General features: G+C 36.0%; 1 protein-coding gene across 1 annotated transcript in view; it reads left to right on the top strand.

Moving 5' to 3' along the window:
* The window catches only part of THSD7A (thrombospondin type 1 domain containing 7A), a 188,824-nt gene that overhangs the window by 140,440 nt on the left and 25,458 nt on the right, over positions 1-22,926 (top strand). The window contains exons 13-15 of the mRNA XM_030444929.1: positions 7,363-7,557; positions 10,742-11,005; positions 20,898-21,076. Coding sequence (XP_030300789.1) covers positions 7,363-7,557; positions 10,742-11,005; positions 20,898-21,076 — 638 coding nt within the window. The remainder of the gene's footprint in view (positions 1-7,362; positions 7,558-10,741; positions 11,006-20,897; positions 21,077-22,926) is intronic.

The following is a 22,926-nucleotide window of genomic DNA, read 5'->3' as shown; positions in this document are numbered from 1 at the left end:
TCTTTGGAAGGTCTATCACTAATGCAATCTATCTTCAGCTCTGGAGGATGCATCCAGATTACATACTGAGAAAATAAGATTTCTGTCTTTGACAGTAGGAGTTCACATATTACAAAATGTTCCCTTCTCTACTTGCATGGTATGTATTGTGTCTCAGTGTGTCTCTGAGAATATGTTAAGTACAGCTTTTGTGCTCAGTAGTGTAAACTGATACTCTGTAGAAGCTAACAAAACCAGTAAGACCTTTCTTTAGATCCAGAAAAGTATTTTTTTTTTCTATTTTCCTGAACACCTTCACAATGAATATGACTTGGAAGTAATACCTGAATTTTTGCACAAGAATAACTTTCACCTTGGAAAACACACTTCTGCAATTCTAGAGATTATTGGTTGAAGTTTTATTTATTTACTTCGTACCTCAGAAAATCACATTTTTAACATGGACAATGTGGGTTGTTTTTTCTTTTTTTGTTTTATATAGGTTATCTCTTACACAGGGCATTAGCATATTCCCTTTCCCCTCTTACATTTAAAAATCTGTCATAAAAATAGCCATGTGTGAATTTTCTGTGGTGTGCATTATTTTGTTCAGTCCCCTGCCCAAGAATTGATTTCATCCCAGGTGGGTGCTCTCTGAAGGGAGACTGACCTGAAAGCAGGTATCTGCCTGGAGCTCCACTCTGGACAGGATTAATAAGTTTTCCCCAGCTTCTGAAGGATGGTTCTGGAAGTGAGTTCATCCCCTCGTCCTGCTAATAATACAAAATGAGGAAATGCTAAACACTGAAATATAAAATCTATTTGCTGTAACATTCTGGGAAAGCTTTTATAATCTTTTAATGGAAGAATTTGAACAATTCATTTAAGTATTTGTTGGTGATTTCTGTAGAAATACTTACCACACTTTGAAAATGTAGACACAGCAGCATTTTTTAATTGGAAAAAAAGTTATATCTCAAATTTCTGGTGCTCAAGAATGCAGAAATCAACACATCCATTCATCTGCTTCTGTTAATTTAGTATTGATGACAAATTGTACCAATAAGCTTATAGAAGCAATCTCAGCCCTTTGGTTTCCTGTGGATTCTCCTTTCATTTTGTGTCAATACACAGTAGAGCAAGTAATTGCATTCTTGTATGTGAGAACAGTTCTCAGTTCCTCTTTTTCCATGCCAGGGGATGTTGTCAATGCTATTAGCTTGTCAGATTTCTGATCTGGTTGCCTACACACACTGTAACATGTAGTGTATCAGCAAATGTGTTAAATAAGAAAGAACAGAAACGTACACCAAGCAAAGACACATCTGACTATGCATTCATTAGTGGTTTATTTTGAACAAAATGGTCTGCACTGATTATATTTTAGTTTCAAAGATAATTAAATCTGAAGGAAAAGCCAGAAGTTGGAAGTTAAAAATGACTGGTTAGATGTCTGGTTTTAAGTGTCCATTAATAACTTTATATCACAGCTTTAGTATTCATATTTTCAATCTTCAACTTCTTTATCACAGCAGTCTTTCTTGGCAGAAGAGATACTTGGGTGAATCATAAATTTTAGAATTTTGATTCATTTTTAAAGACAGCTCTGTTTCTAGCTGTCTTGTATAATGAAGGTTTTGTTACTAAACTTTTCATTCCAAATGCACGTCACAAAATTAGAACTTGGGTCAATGCAGGGGAAAGAATAAGACAGGTTGTTGTTTTGGTTTAAGAAAAGATTTTTTTACAATTAAAAAAAATAAGTATAGTAGCACTGTATGTAATATTTTAGTAGCAAAAGCATTCTTGTAGTCACTAACCTTATTTGAACAAGGCAGACAGTCATTTGTGTTGAATTTCTATGATGAACAGAAACTTGCAGTTGTATCATTAGTAAAATAACTTTTAGCAATGGATAAGTAGGGCAGAAATGTATGAAGAATTACAGTAGAAGAAAACTTCTAACTGCCTCTTGTTCAAAATCCTGAAGAAAGGATACTGAGTGCATCTGCAAGGAATTCAAAACTTTCTTTTGAACTTCTCCAACAGGAATAGGAAATGCAAAGACCAGCCACATTTTACTGCAAGAGCATTTATGTTTTGTTTCTTTTCATAAGCTGTTTCTCAAGTAATGAGTAAGATGACCAGGTGTCTTGATGAGTTACTTGAAACCCAGGGGAGAGAGGCACAGTGTGTTGGCAAATGCAAAATACAATAAAAAAGAAAAAAAAATAGAGCAAAAGAGCAAAAGTTTGGTAAAAACCAGGCTCCTGGCATTTGATGAGGGTGTGGGCTATAACTCAGTGAAAGGAACCTGCTAGGATGTGCTAGGAACCTTAGCTAGAGTGTGCTAATACTTTGTATTCTTAAGGATGACATTTGTTATCACAGAGATAACTTCAAAGTGGTGGTCTGCTCAGTGAGACAGATTGATGTATGAACCTTGAAACTGTGAACAACATAGGCAGGTATGTGTTATGTTATGCTCATAGCTTAAAAAAATCTGTGTTGGTAAACCTCAGCTGCAGTTTCTGAAGGAGCTTGGATGTTCAGTTCAAATACCTTTTGAATTTCCTAGGAAAGCCAAGGAAATTTACTTACTAAAAAGCCTGTAGCTTCTGCAGATTTAAATAGGGCTTTTTGGGCTGCATCCCAACACTAGTGAAGAGGATATGTAGCAGATGAGAAGCTCGAGTGCCCAAGCTGCAATAGCCTAATCACATTACTATGTGTATGGATGAATGCACATGGTAAGGGCTATCCCAGTGACCGAAAAGAGATTTGCAAAAGGATGCACAGCCTGCAGTCCTTGCCACCAGAAATCTTCCTCCAAGTTTTTATGAGGAATAGGATGAAAACTGTGGAATCTATCAGCATGTTCTGTAATGGTAAGGGGAAGGTTATTTGTAAAACTTAAGTTTAAGTTACTTAAGATGTGTAAGTAACCTGGCTGTCAGAGGAAATATCTGAGTAGTTGTTTTTGTTGTTACTGGCAATTGGCCATTATTAGAGAGCTGATTCCATGCTCTCATGCTCTTCAGTCACAGGGTATATGTAGAGTTATTTGAAAGACAGTGGAGCAGGGAAATTGGAGAAAGCTTCCCAGGATGGCCGTGAGCACACAAAGAGTCCTTGCAGGCTTGTTTGAGCCGTGTGAAGGCTCAGAGGCAAAACCATGGTCAAAAGCCCTTTCCTCTTGCTGTGGCTAAGCAGGGATGGCAGCCTCCCTCTGGGCATTCCTTATGAATAGGGGGGGATTTGCTCTTCTGGGGGTTTTGTGTCTTTATTGAAAGCACAAGAAGGGAGATAACATCATGAAGGGGTGCTGCTGCTTCATGGAGCTATAAACTGCTATTTTAATGTTATTGAGACTTAATAGATGAGGGTACCTTACTGCTTGGTTTGTATTTTAGTTACTGTACAGGACAATTGGTAGCTTCAGTTTTTCTACTAAAGTAAGAAATTAGGAAGAAAATCTTCACTGTGAGGGTGGTGAGACACTGGAATGGGTTGTTTTATGAATCTATGAAAACAAGAACCAGAATCTCCAGACAACTTTATTCATCAGAAACCTGCTATTCTCTTTAACATCTAAAGAATGATCAGACTTATATTTTCACATTATTTTTGGCACATCCTCCAGCTGAAGAGACTTTGTGATAGACATATTGAATCATGCAGTGTCTAGTGTGCTGTGTCTCTCAGGAAAGGAAGTAAACATGGATGAAATCATAGCTTAGGCAGCATTCATAGTGTGTGTAAGAAGATAGTTTGCTGAAGTAATTCTTGCTTTTCTTGAAGGGAAAGAATGCTCTTGTTGCTAAAAATACTTCCTAATTAAAAACGGGTATCATAAATGTGTCGTATACAAAGAACATAGAGCAGCTTGTTTATAAAATACTTTAATTTTTAGGTGTAGTAGCCTGAATCTCACAGAATCTCACATCTCAGGGAAATCTCAGTTAAGTATACTAATGATGGGAACATGCAAGGTTTTTATATGAACCCACACATAACAACACTTGCTTAAATATTGTCTTAATGTTTTGTTAGGCCAACAGCATATATATTAGCCTGTAGCCTCCTGTGACTTGGTGGAAAAAATGCCAGAAGACAAAATTTTAATTACATCAAATTCCCTTGTCTAGAAAATTTAGACTGCTGCTCATTTCACACCTTTCTTCCTGGGAATAATAATTATTAAGTACCAAAATAATGTCTTAAGTGAGTGGTTTCCATGTTAAATTTGATTATATTTTTGTTTTGTTAGCAGTACTACTGGTTTATGTTTTTATTTAACAACTGCTTGGGCTTAATTCAGTAATAGATGAACTGAGCTCTTTCCACTAATGTCTGTAATAAATATAAGGTGGTTATATAGGCAAAATAATTAATTTGACACTGCCTGGCTTTAAAGTAGTTGAAGACACATCTCTGTATAGTGAGCTACTCATTGATCTCAATGGCTTTTACATAGTATAATTAAAGAACTGTGAATCTGATCAGAGAGGCAGGGAAAGAGTTTGTCCAAATTAGGTTGTGACCAGAAAAAATAACTCCATTCCACAGTAAGAGCATTTCTGATGTTAAGTAAGGCATTTACGACATCAAAATAATGTATTAATGGAATGTATGCAGTTTTCAAAATCTCTGCTTTAAGTAATGGAAAAATACCCACTCTTCAACAGTCACATGGACTATAAACCTTTCAAATTGATACTTGAATCTGTAGAATTACAATAGGAAAATGGAGTATAGAGGCAATCATCCAGGCCTTGTCAACCAAAAATAACATGAATAGTTATGGACAGACACTGCAGAAATTAAGATTCAGAAACTGATTTGGTATGCCAAGCTCTCCTCTAATTTGGGTTAAGGTGAAATATTTAGGTCTCAAAAATGAAGAGTTTTCCTGCTTTGATTGCTATAGTGCAACTGACAGTTAATCTGGAAAAAAACCAAACCAAACCAACAAACAAAAAAACCCCACAAAGTGTTAATCCTCAGGGGAGCTTCTCACCTGGATCTGCTTCATGTAAATTAGGTGCTCTAATAGAAGTCTGAAAAATTTATGACAGAGTGGATATCTGCCCACAGAGTAATGTTTAATAACCAAGAAAGATGAGGGAATGAATGTTGACTTCAGAAAAACTCAGTTTAGCTAGAAAGACAGTATATTTTTTGTATTCTTTAACAGGTATTGTTTATGGTGTATCAAAGGACTAGATGTAGGGGCAGTATCCAAAACTTTCCAAGGTCATTAAAAGTTACTGGGTTAATCACTGGACTGTCTTTTAGCCCTTGGCTAGGTCTAGATTTCAGTGCTAAAAATGGTGGCCTATATCTCCTAAGAATGCACTGAAGATAATGCAATTAGTTTTGCTGATGTATGCCACACGCCAAGGTCAAACTCAAAATAGAGGATTTATGTTTGACCTCTGAATTTCCACATGGTAGAAGTAGTCTGAACTGTGCTTTTACCTCAGGGAAACCAGTGTGTGTTATTTGCAGAAAGAATATCTCACAAGAAACCAAAATAAGCCTAGGCTCATACTGGAAGATACTGGTATGATGAGTTTCACAAAAATATTTGTGATAGTAGATCACCATGCTTAAAACACTTGTATGTATTTTCAATTTTCAAACATTTGGTTTTGCTCATTGAATCACTATAATTATATCTGAAGAAAAAAGTGTTTCTCTAGTACACTACACTAATAATAATAGGATTTGACAGAATAATTGTATAAGACAATGTACAGCTGGTAAGTCCCCCAGTAAGCACACCTTAAGGCAGTACTGAGCCTATTACAAACATTGCTGGTAGCCCTGCTCCAAAGAGGAGTCATGGATCAAGGAAACTGTTTGCTTAGCATCTCTGAAAAAACAAACCCCCCTTCCTTTCATAGTGTTTTACCACAGACATGTGAAAACAATTCACTTGGGACTTTTGTATATGTTTTAGTAGGCACATTATGAAATGGACCGTGTGGGTCATCAAGTTCAGGTTTCTAGAGTCATTAGGTAGAAATTTAGATTTAAACTGTAAGACAAAGAAATGTTTTTCAAAAATCATAGATCTCTAAACCTCTATACTACTGCCTTACAAGACTCTGAAAGAAAATAAAAATAATTTCCCCAGGTATTCTTCCTTCCTCCTCCAAGACATAGTCAATCATAGCCAGTTTTCTCTTTCATATTGAAACTTTGCATTCAAATCCCATTTTTCTCCAGCAGTTGAACTGATTATGCCATAATAGTTTTGTTATTATAATTTACATTTTTTTCCATTTATGTATCTGTAAAACAATTATTGTCAGTCCAATTGAAGTGCCATGCTTAAGTTATGGAGCAGAGCATAATATGAAACATGATAATTTCCTCATACGAATACAGGGCTTAATTATATTATTCACACATTATATTATATAATGTGTTCAGATGGAAAGTTACTGCAGCAATTGGTAACCCAAATTATTTTCACAGCCATTATGAGGTATTGCATATACCTTGTGCTGTCAGATGCCAAGAAGCATGAACTTAATTCTACTGTATACACAACTAGAAGATTCCAATCTCATTACTGTATAATAAGTATTGTGTTGTTTTACGGAAGTAAATAAAATTATATTTACTGAGGCTTTGGGTTAGAACAATAGATAAGCAATTGTGTTAGAAAGAAGTTAAATTATCCATGAGCAATAATAGAGCATTGTTAAAGCTATATTAATGAATCAGCCTTATTCTTTGTGAGTTGTTATGGTTCAACTTCTTCATTTTATGTTTCCTGAAGTTTTCTTGAGAAACTTGTTTTTTCTTCATATAAGTAAGAAGCTTTTATGCAAGATCTGGCTATCCTGTTATAAAGCATTGTAGCCCTGCTGTCTGATACTTCATCCCCAGCAAACATGCTTTGTCCTCTAAGTTTCAAGAATAAAAATTGAGGAACATCAAGCAGCAGTATTATGATATATATGCTGCTTTATACAGAGTGCTTATACACTATTAAGCTAACTAAAATGGCACTGCAAGTTTTATAATTTCTAATTTACAGGCTGTATCCATAGGAAAAATGATAATGAGAAATGTACAACAGGTATGGATGACGTAGTGCAACTTTTATAATATTTATGTCTGTCTGTCACATGCTTTTTTCTCCTGTTAAATCCTGATAAGTATTAATTTAAACAGAATCTCAAAAAAGTCAGAAATGTCATATATATATATGCATATATATATCAATTCAAGGGATAACTGCTTGCAAATATTTGAGTTTTGTATCACTGTTCTGGGCTCTCAGTGTGATTTTGTGCTAGAATATTATAGAGTTCCAAAACTGAATAGAGACATTCATGGAAAAACTCCATTCTTTTTTGCTTCCAGCAATTACATGTCGCAGGCAAGACGGAGGGCAGGCTGACATCAGTGAGTGCCTTAAATACTCTGGCCCATTACCACCCTTAACTCAGGAGTGCCAGATTCCCTGCCAAGATGACTGTCAGTTTACAAACTGGTCAAAATTTTCATCCTGTAATGGGGACTGTGGAGGAGTCAGGACAAGAAAACGCACCCTTGTTGGTAAGAGTAACCAGAAAAATAATGCATCTTTTGTGAATTATTGCTATTGTTTTGATTAAAACCTGCGTTGTTCTGAAGTTCTCTTACGACAAACAAGCAAAGTTTGTCATTGTGGCAGAAAGCAGACCCAATGTCACTGTCATGCTCTATATAATGTTAGTAGAACAAAAGAGTAATGCCTCAGGAGAACAAACTCCTGGCATATGTCTCAGAATATTCATCATGGAGGAGTGGGTAGAGAGATCGGAGAACAGGAGGCCGGGGTTTCTTCTAAATAGAGCACAGACAGTGATCTGCAGAGCAGACCATTTCTTTTCCTGACAGGCAAGTCAGCATTGCCTATAGTTCCACGGAAGTGGAAAATGTAAAGTAGTATAATTAACCAAGAGTCTGATCCAGCCCATGGAAAGAAAAGAAAGTAAAAAAAAGTATTTTCCTGCATTTTTATTGAACCTTGCATTATCTTTTCAACAAAACGGGACACAATTCTTGGCTATTTTAAAAGTTTTCATACTGTGGTTATGTCAAACCGTAATTCTGCACTCTGATTTTGTGCACAAAGAGGTCAGGAAGGCTTCTGGTTTATGGTTTATCATTTACACAGAATTATGTCCTTGTGATCATCTATTTGTGCTAAACAGTTAACAAATATAGGAGACAGATCTTTGAGGTTACACTCTAATGCAATTTCTCTGAGTTACAGCTTAAATTATGAAAATATATTTTTAAAAGCTTTTGGGTTTTTTTTGCTTGGACTTTACTTACAGGTTCCAGGAAAATGTTGGATGATTTACTGAATGTTGGAAAGCATGTAACTCACAAATGCTACTTATTTTCTTAACGGTGTAAAAAACTTAAGACCTTGGGGTCTTCAATATGATGTAGAAAGTGTGAGGCACTCAGAGAAGTCCCAAGGAAATCTCTTCCCTCTCGAATCACTATCAATCACAAATAAGGTTAAGCAACTTTAATTCTACAAAGACAAGAATCTAGATTCAGAAAACTGATAGTGAAAACCAGAGTGGCTAGACTCAATTATTTGCATTTTCTTGATTTATGTTTTGTTTTCTCAGCAAAGAGTTTAGGGAGCCGGTTTGCAATTTGCTTTATTTCCTCCATAACCATGATAGTTTGCACAAGCTGTATCTTGCCAGAGTTGTCTAACCAGATTAAATTCTCACCAGAATTAACAGGTTTTTTTTATTTGGGGTTTTTTTTTAAAGCTGGACTGGGATTGAGAAAAAAAAATCTTGTTGAAATTCCCTTGGAGCTTCTGGTAGAAAAATCTTTTAACAGAAAATCTAGTAGAAGATTTTTCTATTTTTACTAAAACTGGGGACAAACCAGTCAGCAATCATTTCTCTGTAACAGGATGAGGTGTTATCACACTTGTGTTCCTCTTTATACTTCTGGTCTTCACTGCATCAGGACTTTTCTTTCAGATGGTGTTTTGGTGCATTTAGAACTGCTGTGGCAGCCAAGTGCTATTCAGCATCTTGCTAGAGATCATAATTTTGAGCCTTAAGCTTTGTTTTACCTCTTTTGAACTCCTTAGGTTTAGTCTTGTGTCAAGTTTATGATTGAGTTGCTCTTTTCTCTGGCTAAATGTTTGCTCTCTGGGTACTTTTAGTTTTCTGTTCTTCCATTGCTTTCATCCAGCAGCTCAGATCACCACTTGAGGCAATACATAGCTTAATTTTCTGCCTTATTTCTTGACGCAAATAAGAATGCTCTTACTTTGTGTCCCTTGAAACCTCTTCATGTTTTAGTTAACAGAACCAAAACATTTACAATAATTTGTCCAATGCTTTGTCACAAGCTTTTCCTCGTTTTCTGTGATAGACACCCTTCCTCTTTAAAACATTTTTTTCTTCAACTACTTTTAAATCTGATATTATTATCATTCTTTTTTTTTATTTCTTCTGCGTGAAATGAAGCAGAAAAAAACATGCACTGCTTTTAAATTATAGCTGAAGCCTCAAGAGTGAGACTCAGCCTCTGTCACAGCCATCTTTGCCAATTAGTCTGTGTTGTCTGTGGTGGAGGAAAGCTAGCTAAGGGGGGTGCCCATTAGCAGCCTCAGGAAGGATGTGATAAGATCCGAACCCTATCCCCCACTCCATCCCTCTGTAAATCAGAAGACCCGTGGACAATGAATAATTCATGATCTTTAAGAAGGCTCACTGTGGTTGTTCTATAGCTCCAGTGAACTTTATACCATGGATTGCTTCCACAAGGGAAAATAAAAATCCCTGACTAACATTTTTTTTTTAAATTTTATTTTAAAAACAAAGCAAGAAAGAATATATTCTCTTGCTACACTGCTAACACTTCAAGATACTTCTCTGTCCAGGGTTAAGTTACCCCTAAAACCTTGCTAAGACTGATATGGTGTATTCTCTGTGGCAATGTGCTACCCAGACTAATGTGTAAAGCTGACCTAGAGTGAATGAATTAATTCATAATTATTTATGCTGAAAATGGGGAGGAGGAGAAGTCTATATTTTGTATAGATTGTGTTGTCAAAAGGTGAACTTTCATCAGATACCTTTTTTTCTATTCTAAATAAAGACAATAGTAAATACAAGCACTAAAGGTGCTGCAAAGTTGTGTCCAGTGCCTAGTTTTGGAAAATTCTACAGCATATTTATTTACCATAGTATCTAAGCAACAAGCACTTTCAAAACTGTTTTTGCAAAAATCTTCTTCATTAATATATATGAACTATCTAGTATGGAAAGCAAAACTATCAAAGAAAAGATTAAAAATAGATTTAATGGGAAGTGAAAGGTAAGTGGATGGTTGTGCTTCAGGTGGAGAAGGAAAATGAGAAGACACTTGAAAGTAAATTCTCAGAAGAAGCTTATTCTATAAGAAGGGAAGAATGCTAATTAACCAATGTATGATAACAGGATGATTTTTTTCTAATTGCACTCCCCAACCACTTTTATCCAAAGTAAATATAAATATAAGGCTTTGTTTTTAAAGATGTTTTCTTTGTGCAAATTGTAGGTATCCATTACTTAAGAAACTGAAGTCATTAACCTAAATGTATAAAGAATAATTTAACTAGTTTCAGGCATATCTATTTGATGGCAAGCATTTGTTACAGAAGTCTAAATGAAGTTTTTTATTAAGTTTAAACCGATGCAAACTTTCTAAAACTTTTTTTTCTTCTTTCTAGGAAAAAGTAAGAAAAGAGATAAATGCAAAAATTCTCAGCTGTATCCTCTGATTGAGACTCAGTTTTGCCCATGTGACAAGTACAGTGCTCAGCCTGTGGGAAACTGGTCAGACTGTATTTTACCAGAGGGGAAGCCAGAAGTCTTGCTGGGCATGAAGGTACAAGGAGACATCAAGGAGTGTGGACAAGGCTATCGCTACCAGGCCATGGCCTGCTATGACCAGAACAATCGACTCGTGGAAACATCTCGATGCAACAGCCATGGTATTTAGTAACCTCTTTTCTTTCATCTGCTTACTTACCAGCTTTATTTCATTTAGAATAAAGCTAGCAGATTGATATTTATCACTTAGGCTGCATTTTATCCCAAGATACCTTCGATCCCAGCATGCATTTTTGTGTAAACTTAAGTTTTGCAGTAAACATAATTTTTACTGTTTACTACAGTGCAATACTTTAAAAGCAAATTGCTAAGTATTTTAATAGATAAACATTTATCATATTGTTTTTCCTGTTAACTGTACCTGCATACTTAAGAATAAAGAAGAATCAGATCCCTAAAAATAAACAGGGACAGCATGGAACTATTTTCTAAAGGCTGAAATTATTTCCACTGACTCTTTAGATAGGTTTAATCTCCTTAAGTGTCCTTATCCCTGTCATTGATGCTCTTCAGCACTTTACCAGGCATGCATTGACCTGAGTTCAAAAGCACACAACTCTTTCTCTGTGAAATTGTCATGTGTAAAACTAGGATGTTTCAAGAGTCTATGTTCTTTGTATTCACATTGCTCCTTGAGGGAGCAGTGTTCCCTCCTAAAGTGGAATCTACAGTGTTAGGATCAAAATTGGCACTTTCTGATTTTCAGTGAGCCAGAAATGTGCTAATATACATCACTAGAGATTTTGTGTTGATTTACATTCTTGCTTGCAGTGCAAAATTGTGTCTGAGCTATTGCTTTGAGAAGCTGAATGTTAGTATCCATGCCATTAAAAGGTCAATGCAAGTTTAATTTGTAATTGTATTCTACTTTCTAATATTGAATTAAGATAACAGAGTTGTCATTTATTTACTTGGATAAAACTAAAATAGCTAATCAAAGAAATTGAATGACTTAGGAGGATTTTAATTAGCACTATTAGTTCCTGTTTAGAGCTATGATAAATTAGAAACTGAAGGCACCAAGCCATGCTGTAGCATACCATAGTGATGTGATGGAAAATGGAGCATTCAGCTTAATATCTCAAAGCAAAGCTGAAAGATAATTCATGAAGCATTTTCTCCCATCTTTGTTTTTGTTTTTTTTTTCTCTGTAGTTAACTCAAACTGAAGGATGTTTACATAAATACATTCAAATGACAAAATCGGTGTACTAAACTCACACAGGACAGGAAAACTCTATTTCCACTCTGATACTGTTCTTTAATTCTGTTATCAGCTGTTTTTTACTGGTTTGAGGTATGCCAAGATTTAGATTTGTTCTTCTCTGCAGTCTGAAGAGGACATGCTACACTTGTTTAGGATGACCAGGGTTGCTTGTCATCTTTGCAGGACCAAAAGGGTTATCTGTTATTGATGGCTGAAAATACTTATAGTACGGATCATTTCTAAGATGTACTTAATGTATTGTTTGTCTTCAGCATTTTTCCAGGTTTAGCATACAAAGGGGATAGAACAGATGATATAGATGTTTCAGTCTAATTTCAGTACATTTGATGCCTTTTCGAAGTGCCTGCTTTGTATTCATGGATTACATTTGGATGATTTATTTTTCTTTTCTCAACATGTATAAAGTCCTGTTTGGCCACTTAAATCTTATTTTATATCATGCCAGTATTTATGATATTTTTCTCATTATTTTTGTGCCATTGGTGTATGACAGTTCTTCAGTTTGGCAACCTCTATATTTCAGTGTGCTGTTTGCTTTTTTTCTTTAAGCACAAACATAAAAGCTGTATTATGCCACATCAACAAGGGACTTCCATAATATCACAATAGTTACCTCATCTGCTAGCAAATAAAAGAAACTTTGTAACTTCCCATCAATCTGCTTTTATTTTTTTCAAGCTAAACTTGACAGGACTCATAATTCAAGGCTGCTCGGGTTATTTTTTTAAATTCTAACAGAGCTGCTTATTTCCCTATGGAAATTATAACACTGAATTTCTCACTAATTTTGCAACTAATCCAAAGAAGAAGGGTCAGTTTTGCCAGCTATGTTACCTGCTTTATTCAGAAATCTGTTTTACTGTTAGTTACTGTGAGACTGTTATTTCTTTTCCAAGCAGTATAGGACATAATCACAATTTTTATGGGATATGATTTGGCAATTATCTTGGACTAGAAGAGAAATCAAGAGCTTTATTTAAGAGAAGATGCTTCCTCTGTGGTGTCCAGCTTTTACTTGAATTTTTATTAGATCACAATGAAATTGTGAAGTGGGAAAAGGGGATAATTGCACCTCTTCACTTGTGACAACATCCTCTAAATGTAACAAGAGGGACGAACTATACCCATGCTGATGTTATTAATGTATCATTGGATATATTGCGGGATATATTAAAATGCCACAACAAACTCAAATTACCAGACTGTAAAAAGTTTCATATAAATATGATTACGTAAATTTGTGAGGCCATAAACAGGTCAATATTGCAAGTCACGCTATTTTGAGTGGGAAGAATCAGAAAACAAACCTGCTAAGCATTGCCATTGCCCAAAAATTCATAAGCTTTTTGTTTTGTGAAATGTTGTGTACTTATGATCACAATTAACTTGGCTTATTCGGGAAAGAAAAGGTAAACAAGAGCAGATGAATAAATACTTCAGAGCTCTTTTTACTGCTTGACACATCTCATTTTCAAAAGATTTGAGAAGAATTGACTAAAAGTTTTACAGACACTGAGGAGCTATAGGAAGGGCTCGATACAAAGAAGGCCCTAAATTAGCAGGCCCGTAGGAAGATTCTCACAATAACATTTGACATTTTGGGTGCAGCTCTAAAATCTGGAGTGTAAACAAGTTTCTCAAGACAGGAGTGACCATAACAAAAAAGGCAAAGTGTGGTTAAACAAATCTGTCACCAAGAGGTGAGAACCCTGGAGAATCAGAGGGTAGAGTCCTTCTGAAGAGGGTCCTTAGCTTTCTCTGGCTTAACAGGTGTTTCAAAAGAATTCCCAAACTAAGACCTAAGTTTCATCTGCAGAGGGGCTACATAGGGTTTTTTTCTTATTTTATTTTTTATTTGTGGTTTTTTTCAGTACATTATATGCCTAATATTTTGGGGTTTGCTTTTAAAAATATTTTGTTTCAAATTTGAGCTGAATTTGTAAATAAAAGTGTTAGTACCATTCAGCAGCCTTTTAAAATATTCTGCTGCCTGCATTTTATAGTCATACCAGTTCTGTGGAGTGTGGGCAGGAGCTAACAGCTGGTGCTTGTCAGCAGATGTGTCAATGGCAGCTAAAAGCAGTATCTGAGCTATTGTTTACCTGTTTTCTTTGATGTGAGATACATAAAATGGACTTTCTCTAGTTCCTGCTTTGTTTCAGTACTACACAGGTAATTTTACTGGAGAAATACAAAAATTTATATATCTCTTGGTAGTATAGTGTGGAAGGTTGTTTTTGGGTTTTGTTTTGTTTTGTTTTGTTTTTTTTCCCATTAGAAAAGCAGCAGTTGTTTTTCCTAGCTTTATCCCTGTCACCACTAGCATACTAGAGCCCTGTGGGGAATGAGATGAGTCTGCCAAGAATCTGTTTCACTGTATTTGTGAATAAAATTGAAAGAGTCTCTTCATCATCCCTTTAAGCTGCACCTCGAAATTTTCATGACAAAAAATCAAAAGCAGGCCACTGTCTTGCTCTTGAGCTATGCTATTTGCTCTTCAGTATTCACTTTTCCTCCATCGTTTCTCAGTTCGGAATCATGACCCACATAAGCTGAGTGGTGGTTGTGTTTCCGTGTAGTGAAGGCAAACATAGTAGCGTGGCAGACAGATGCAGCATTTTTATATAGGTCGTATTACCCTTCTTAATTCATGGCAGTATACTGTTAAGACCTTAGGCACAGTCAACCAGTCCAGGATAGTTTGTCTGCTGCCTTATTAGTGTGAGATTATTTCTCCCTTTAGCATTAATTAAATGAGATGCACTGATTTGTGCTGACTCTACAAAGCCCTCCATGGCTACAAGGCTTATGCAGGGGATTAGAGAGGAATATCTGTGTATCAGTGAATACTTTTACAACAGCTGCTAGGAGTATCAATGTGAATCGAGGAAGTTTGTCTGTAATTGCTTATGTGTATGATAGCAAAATCTCATGTTCAAGATATAAAAGTCTATGGTGTTCAAGATGTCAGTTAAAACTTGCTGCATCCACCTGTATTAGGATTTTTTTTAATTATTTTTTTTTAAAATATTCTAACCTGAAGCAATGCATATTAACCAAAAAAAAAAAAAAAAAAAAAAAAAAAAAAAAGAATGTTAAAATCTGAGACTTTTGGTTGAGTGTTTATTCTGAAACAGATGTATCTCCCTTAGGAGACTCTGATGTAGTATGATAGTAGGCTTAGATTCTCAAATTGTTATTAGAATACTTTGCTGTTTCATAGCTTGTATATTTTCTAAAATTTTTTTAAAATACAAGATGCCATTTTTGTCCTGTTGTCTGTTCTCTACGAATATGCTACCTGTGGCACTTCACCAGCAATACTGCCTTAGACATCTACATTATGGTGTCCCTGTATCTGCTCTGTAAGCAGGACATCAGTCATGAAGCAGTTATCCATCAGCCCTAAGACTTGCAGTTATTTCACCAGAGACAGAACTGCTGATGCAAAAGATAGTTAAGCATTAACAATTGCTTGCAGGTTTTGAGGCTTGAAAGGATAATCCTGTAAAAAACAACAACAACAACAAAAAGAAGAGGTCTTATGGAGTTCAATCTGTCTTTCCATGGTTAGGCAGAAATATGAATAGTCTCAAAAAAGACATATTCTGTTACCACAAAATGCAAATAACTGCATATTTCTATGTCCAGGAAGATGAGATTCAAGAACTTTACGTTTCCCTGAAAAAAATCTGTGTTAAAGAACATAAACCATTCTGGCATTGCAAGTTTTTTTTTCCTTGAAAACATAGCACAATATTTTAGTCACGTAAGCAGGAGAATAACTCTGTCAGTCCTGAGGACAAAATTGTTCATGTGGGCACTTCCTAAGATGTTCTTTATGTCTGCACCCTTCAAGCCAAGTAGCTGGTCTGTTCTTACACATTGCAGGTGCAGTTTGTGGTGAAAAATTTTACATCCACCTACTTAATCTGTTTTGTCATTAGATAAAGTGTGAAGTCCATTAAAGTCCTTCATTATAAATTATCCATCACACCTGTTAATGATTTTGTTCTAGGAGTCCAGATCTTATAGCCAGTTAGCTACAGGACAGTGAACCTTTCCCTTTTAATAAGGACTTTAGTTCATACTTCTAGTGGTTCAAAGCCATTTTATAAATTATGGTTCAGTAATAAATCTTCAAAGATAGAATAGTTCTTGCTCATAGTAGACAACTGCCCACTTCACATCCTTGTGAAATGCAGCTGATACAAGCTGAAATAATTGAGAAACTCTTGCACTGGGAAAAGGAACAGGCTTAAAGAGATGAGTGTCTCTTTCTGATGCCCTTCCAGACCATTTCAAGCCAATGCTCTATACTATGGTGTCCCAAGGTCTCACCTTTCCAACATCCCTTACATGTTATGAAGAGCTGCAGGCAAAATGCAGTGGAAGACTTTATTTGGGAGGAGAAACAGCATGCAAAGCATGAACTTCTGATGTCCAGAGATCATATCTTCAGCCTTTACAGCGCTGATCTTCTCTTTCACTTTCCCTCCCTCACCTTCCCACTCTTTCTCAGCTGTTCTTCATAGCCACTTTACTGCTGTCATTCTTTATTTTCTCTGCATCTATTAGTTTCCTACCTTGGTAATTTCTTGCTTGCTTTTTAAACCTCAAGGCTCTAGCATGACATTTTCTACAATTATATTATACAACCTGTCTGTGTGATATCCCACCATTACACAGTCACACACCCACACATTGGTGAACTGTCTCTTTAATAAGATTTTGCACTGTCTGACACAAGGGGTACCCTTTGGAGGATGATTAAAACGGAGTGGAAACAGGGCCTAAAGTTGAAAAATGTCTGGTTCATGTCCTTTTCCTGTAGGAAACTATGTATCTGCATCACCAGCCCCATTTCCATGGAATCTTTCTGGTGTCTGTGTTACTGTGTTTTGTATGTAGTCTTTTCTTTATCACAATATGCTCTTTTCTCACTTGCTAAAGTTTTTACAGTGTGGACAAAATTTATAAGCAAAAGCACCTGAAATTTAAGACAAAATGAACAAACAAACAGAAAAAACCTATTATAAACTTTTCAACATTCCTGAACACCTGCTTTCTTGGATTTGAGGAGCATTTGCTGTGAACTTCTGGAGATCTTCATCCTTAAGCACCCTAAAATGTAGGTTAACATCATGCACACTGGAAGGCATCTAAGATGCTGACATGTAACTAAGTCTGTTGAAAGAAACAGTAAGGCATCTGAGAGAAAAACAAGGTGCCAAGGCATGAATATGCCACTTTTTTTTTTAATGTTGGTAACCCCGGTAATTACCTGCAGAATGCAAATGAGAGGCCACAGTCTTTTAATTTCTTCCCTTTGGTCCTCCATTTCTAATCGTGAGAACATTCTTCATCACATTTCACTGGTGAGGAAATACTGGTGAGGTCTGGTCAGGAAATACAACAGTAGGCTCTTGAGGGCATGGCATTCTCTTAGTGTGTTACCATCCTACTTTTGGCAGGATATTTTTTTCTTTTCTCTTCTTTCTTTTTTTTTTCCTTTTTTTTTTTTTTTTTTGTCTTTGTTTTCTGTCCTTATGCACTGTCTTAATAATTCTCTTGATATATTTTCTTTTCCTATATTTTGGAAAAGGCTTGGAAGCTGTGAAACTCCTTCCTGAGTGCTATTTTGCTCACATCCTTGATCTGATTTTTTATACATTGTTCTCAGTATACCAGTGGTTAGGAGGTTTTTATAATAGTCTTTCATCTTGCGTAATAGTAACAACTGTTTTCCTCCCCACTTTCCAGAATTGTTTCACATTTCTGGTAGCTCCAAGCCTTTTTACCTTGTAGAGCTTATTTTTTATGCCTTCAGTGACAGACTCCATTCTTGTTCTCTTCTTCATCAGTTTGGGTCTTGATGACAGCTTCTCTGAGAAAATAGGAAGGAGTGAAAGGAGAGCATCATAGGCAAGGTATCCTAGAGATTGCATAGCAAAAAGTTGTATGGTGAGCCAAAGCTATTCCATGAAGCTTTTAGGGTTATGGACCTAGTGTAAGAATGCAGTTCAGTACTTTTTCATATAAATCATGTGGGAAACATTAACTAGTGCACTGTATCATCTCTAAAATGCACTAACATGTAAGCAACCTTCTAGTTTTCTGTGTTATAACTCAAGACACTATACACATAAAATGGTGCTGTTAAGGCTTCTGTGTTCTATGTTAAAGCAGTTTTAGTGGCTGACTTCAGTGCAGATGTTTCATAGACAGTCTGAAAAAAAGATTGCTGTAGTGTTATGGTTTCATTTTATATTTTATGGACTCATGAAGTATTGCTCAGTGTAATTAAAATGTTATCTGAGACTTGCCTATACTATAACACATTTGATGCAATGTCTGTCTGTAAGATGTTAAGAATCTTGTTAAACTTTTTGGCTAACTGTCATTATCTCAAAAAAATCTTTATCTTCCTTGTTTGGACAATAGGAAAAATAGTTTGTCAATCATTTTAGTTTAGTATGTTCCACAAAGTCTCCTTTTGATATGCTCTGAGGTATTCCCAGCCAAGTTCCAAAATATTGCATTATCCTGTTGTGATATCATTCTCTATGACTGGGGCAGATTGGGAAGATCACTATGAGAGCAATTAACTGTAAAGTAGCTCAGAGGTATATGGAAGTCCTTAAAATAAAGTCTTCCTGAAGCAGCCTATAATGGTTAAAATTACCTACTTATGGATATACAATATATAGAGAGCAACTTGAATTTCTTACTTACAGACATTAATTGCAGTGGCAGAAATTTAACAAATGCTAAATGACATAATTGTGTTCCAGTAGAAAGGTTTCTCCAGAAATAAATTACTTAGAATTTATAATAAAAGTAAAGCAGTCTCACGAAAATTCACAGAGAGAAGTAAAATTTTCCCTTATTTGCATCAGAAAGTAAATATTGCTAAACATTTTATTTTATTGCTTGGGGAAAACAGGTTCTTTTAATTTTTTGGTTGTCCATTTTCATTAATTTCTTCATTGTGTGACTGAATGGATTTGTACAGCACCCAAAAGGGCTTGCTCAAAGCTCATTTCTGGTGAAGATACGGGGTTTATATTTATGCAATACAAGTTCACTGTAGGATGGGGTTTTAAGATGGGGTACATCTGGTTTCTAAGATTCACTCAGAGATGACAGGTAAAGTGAAATGTAATCAATTTTGCATTTACTACTGCAGGGCAATCTATGTCACCACCTCTGATATACAGTGATATGAACTTCAGAAATATCTTTTATCTAATACAGTGTACCTTTCATACAATATCACTGAGCTGATCAATCAAATGGTGAGAGATATTTAATAAAGATACTTGTAATTCAAACTATTAACATTCTAACCATTTTAAGGAAGATAAATTTGATAAACAGTAGTTTCACTCTGCTCAAGTTCAGAATGTGCTCTATATATTTAACTATTTAACACTTCCAAACAGAGGAAAGCTATATAGTGTAAAATCATCACCTGAATTTCACTATAAAATACTCTGAAATATAACTATGCTTAAAAAAAAATCCACCCTTCTGTTCATTATATCTGGAAAAAAAAAAAAAAAAGCAAACCACTGTTGAAATCCTGTGTTTTGATGCTTTAGTCAACTTGTGATTGCTTTGTACTGGTTGCTTTTAAAAAAAGGCAGAATAGCTTCACTTAGAACTATAGGTTAAAAACATAAAGCTGCTAAAATCAGCTCTGCTGAAAATGACAGTGATTGCTTTCAAACTTAAAAAAAGATTCAAGATATGTGAGGAGCATTTGAAACCACACCTTAATCAACTATGTTAGCTTTGACACTGTGCTAATCAAATATTTTAATTCACTTTTAAATGCAGCAAGTTTTCTCAAATCTTTAAAGTGAACGTTTGCCAAAAGTAAACGCGTTGCAGCTTTGACATGGGAAACGGGGAGATGAGAGTTCATACAGGCTTAGGTTATAGGTGTAGTAAAAAATGCAGTAAAGGCCAGCTTTTTATCTGAGGTTTTATAGCTTCTGCTGTAATATTGGCATAAATGACACCTATTGTAGAGCTGTGGCATATGTTCCTTTTGAAAGAAAGACATTTTCACTTCTTCAGTGAATTGAGGCCTCATGTTACTCCCTGCAGACCATGTCAGGGCCCTTTCCAACCTCTCAGGACCGATGACTTATCCAAAGCAAACATCTGCTTTTCCATTCAGTGCAATTATTCAGTGTGCTACTGGGGGCAGATGGTTGTTAATGGGCAGATCATTAATGTGGCAGGGCACTCTCTCTTTCTAGCCTTAGAAAGGTCACAAGGTGTTAAGTTCCCTCGCTCCAGGCTGCTAAGATGCACAGCCTTTGATTCAGTTGGATTTTTGCTGTATAACTACAATTGAATTACTTGATACAATGGCAGAGGAGCTTTTAATTAAACCTTTTTTCATTAAAAGAGAAAAAAAATTGTTTTTATACTATAAGAATGGTACAACCCAGAGATGGTTTAGTGTCAATTACACTGTAGCTGTCAGAAAGTTTGAATGCTGAAATCTGGTGAGTGTGAATCCTAATCAAGACAGCAGTGAGGCTACTCAGCTGCTACTCTAATGCAGTCTCCAGCTCTATGTGTCAATTTTCTGCAGAATTTAATTTAGCCCTAATGATGAAGAAATCTCTCTATTCACACAATCCTGTCAAGTCAAACTTTGGGCAATCTAAATGAAGTAGACGAGGGCTTCAGGGAGAAGTAGCAAAGTGACATGTTGTAAAGATTTCACTTTCTTTTCCATTCATGCAGGTTATATTGAGGAAGCCTGTATTATTCCATGTCCCTCAGACTGCAAGCTCAGTGAGTGGTCCAACTGGTCTCGCTGTAGTAAATCCTGTGGGAGTGGGGTAAAGGTTCGGTCTAAATGGCTCCGTGAAAAGCCCTACAATGGTGGAAGACCCTGTCCAAAGCTAGATCATGTCAATCAGGTAATTTGGTTTATATTTACATATATTGATATTTTTGATACCTCAGATATCTCTTTTAGCTGTACAGTTTGTTCACGCAGAAAAAATAAACGACATCAGGAGAAAAGCAGTCAAAGAAGATTATGTGTTAGTTCAGATTTCCTTAGTCAGCAAAGGATCTGCCTTCTTTACTTATTTATCTGTAAGGCCTTAGGACATTATGTAAACAGCACATTGGAGACAATAAAACACTCTTGTATGCAGATTGTGAAGACCAAGTTTCTGAAGATCTTCTCTTGCAATAGGTAAAATGTCTCATTGGGAATGTTTGAACTGGTGTCAATCCTTGACCCTCTTAAATCAGAAAGGAAACTGAAACTTCTCAAGCCACTCACAAAGTGGTGTCCCAGTGTCCCTTATGGTTTCACTTCTGGGTACACTCGCCCTGACACTGCAGTTCCAGTCAGGAATACACTTCTGAAGTCAGTCTCCAAGTTGTCCCACCAACCACACTGGGATTTTCCAGTATGGAGCAGTCTGGCCACGCTGCCTGGATCCTCTGTATGTGAAACTAAGCCAGAAAACATGATACAAGAGCACACTGGGAGTGCTTTGGCCACTAATGAGCATTTAGTCTTCGAGACTAAGTTTAGCACTAGTCCAAGTCAAGCCCCTGAAGCTTGTTTGCTCCTCTCTGCTTGGAGAGTTTTAGAAAGAAAAACCTTCCTTGTCAATTAACTTATGCTCTTCAAAGTTGATTTATATTCATATTACTGTTGAATTTAATTTAATCTGTAGAGGCATGTTAAACAGCCACACGGTCTTCTCTGTGCCTATTCAAGGACTGAAAAAAAATGTGCTGCCCATTTACATTTGAATGAAAATGCATGTACTTAATATTATCCTATTGACATTTTGCTAGCACAGAGTGAAATGGCTTGTTGATCTAATTTTCTACTTTAGGGAATGTAATTAGTTCTAATTTAGAAAATAATAAGTGTTAAACTGCAGCTAATAACTAAGTTTGTGATCTGCTTTCTCAAAATACAAACTAGGCTGAGGGTTGGTGGATTTGGGTCAGCATGTAAATATGCTTTAAATTAGGAGGAATGTGTTTCAATAGGAGCAAATTATAGTCTATACAGAAGTCTTTTTCCTTCTTTAATATTCATGCAGTATATAATAGGCTTGTATTTTTCTGCATCAAAGGTGATTTTGCTAGTGGCCTGTTAGCCACTTTTATGCAACACTATTGCCCTCTACTGGTAATTTTGACTCAAATTTGACTCATTGCAATGTTACATGGTAGTTGCCAAATAATAATAGATGCATTTACACCACCCATCTTTATGCCTGAGTTAATGCTTATGTAGGTCAAAGAGGCCCAAATATGATGACTGTGCTGGTCTTATGAGACTCTCTATGCATTCATTCTAGGCTTTTTGGGGTTTTTTTCTTTTTTTGTTTTGTTTTGTTCTCTTTCTTCCCTCTTTTTTTTTTTTTTTTTTTTTTTTTTTTTTTTTTTTTTCCTTTGTTACTGGTTAACCTCTTTTCCAGGCAACTCTCAGCAAGACAAGAGGGCACGGTCTCAAGTTGTGCCAGGGGAGGTTTAGGTTGGATATTAGAAAGAATTTCTTTACGGAGAGGGTGATCAGACATTGGAATGGGCTGCCCAGGGAAGTAGGGGATTCTCCATCCCTGGAGATATTTAAAAAGAGACTGGATGTGGCACTCAGTACCAGTGCACGGTCTGGTAACCGTGGCGGTAGCGGATCAAGGGTTGGACTTGATGATCTCTGAGGTCCCTTCCAACCCAGCCAATTCTATGATCTATGATCCTATGGTGGTAATTTGATGCAGTTTAACTGATA

Source organism: Calypte anna, chromosome 2 (assembly GCF_003957555.1).
Source record: "Calypte anna isolate BGI_N300 chromosome 2, bCalAnn1_v1.p, whole genome shotgun sequence".
In the NCBI taxonomy this organism is placed as follows: domain Eukaryota; kingdom Metazoa; phylum Chordata; class Aves; order Apodiformes; family Trochilidae; genus Calypte; species Calypte anna.
Note: the sequence above shows the minus strand (reverse complement) of the source record. Positions and strands in the feature narration are given on the sequence as shown.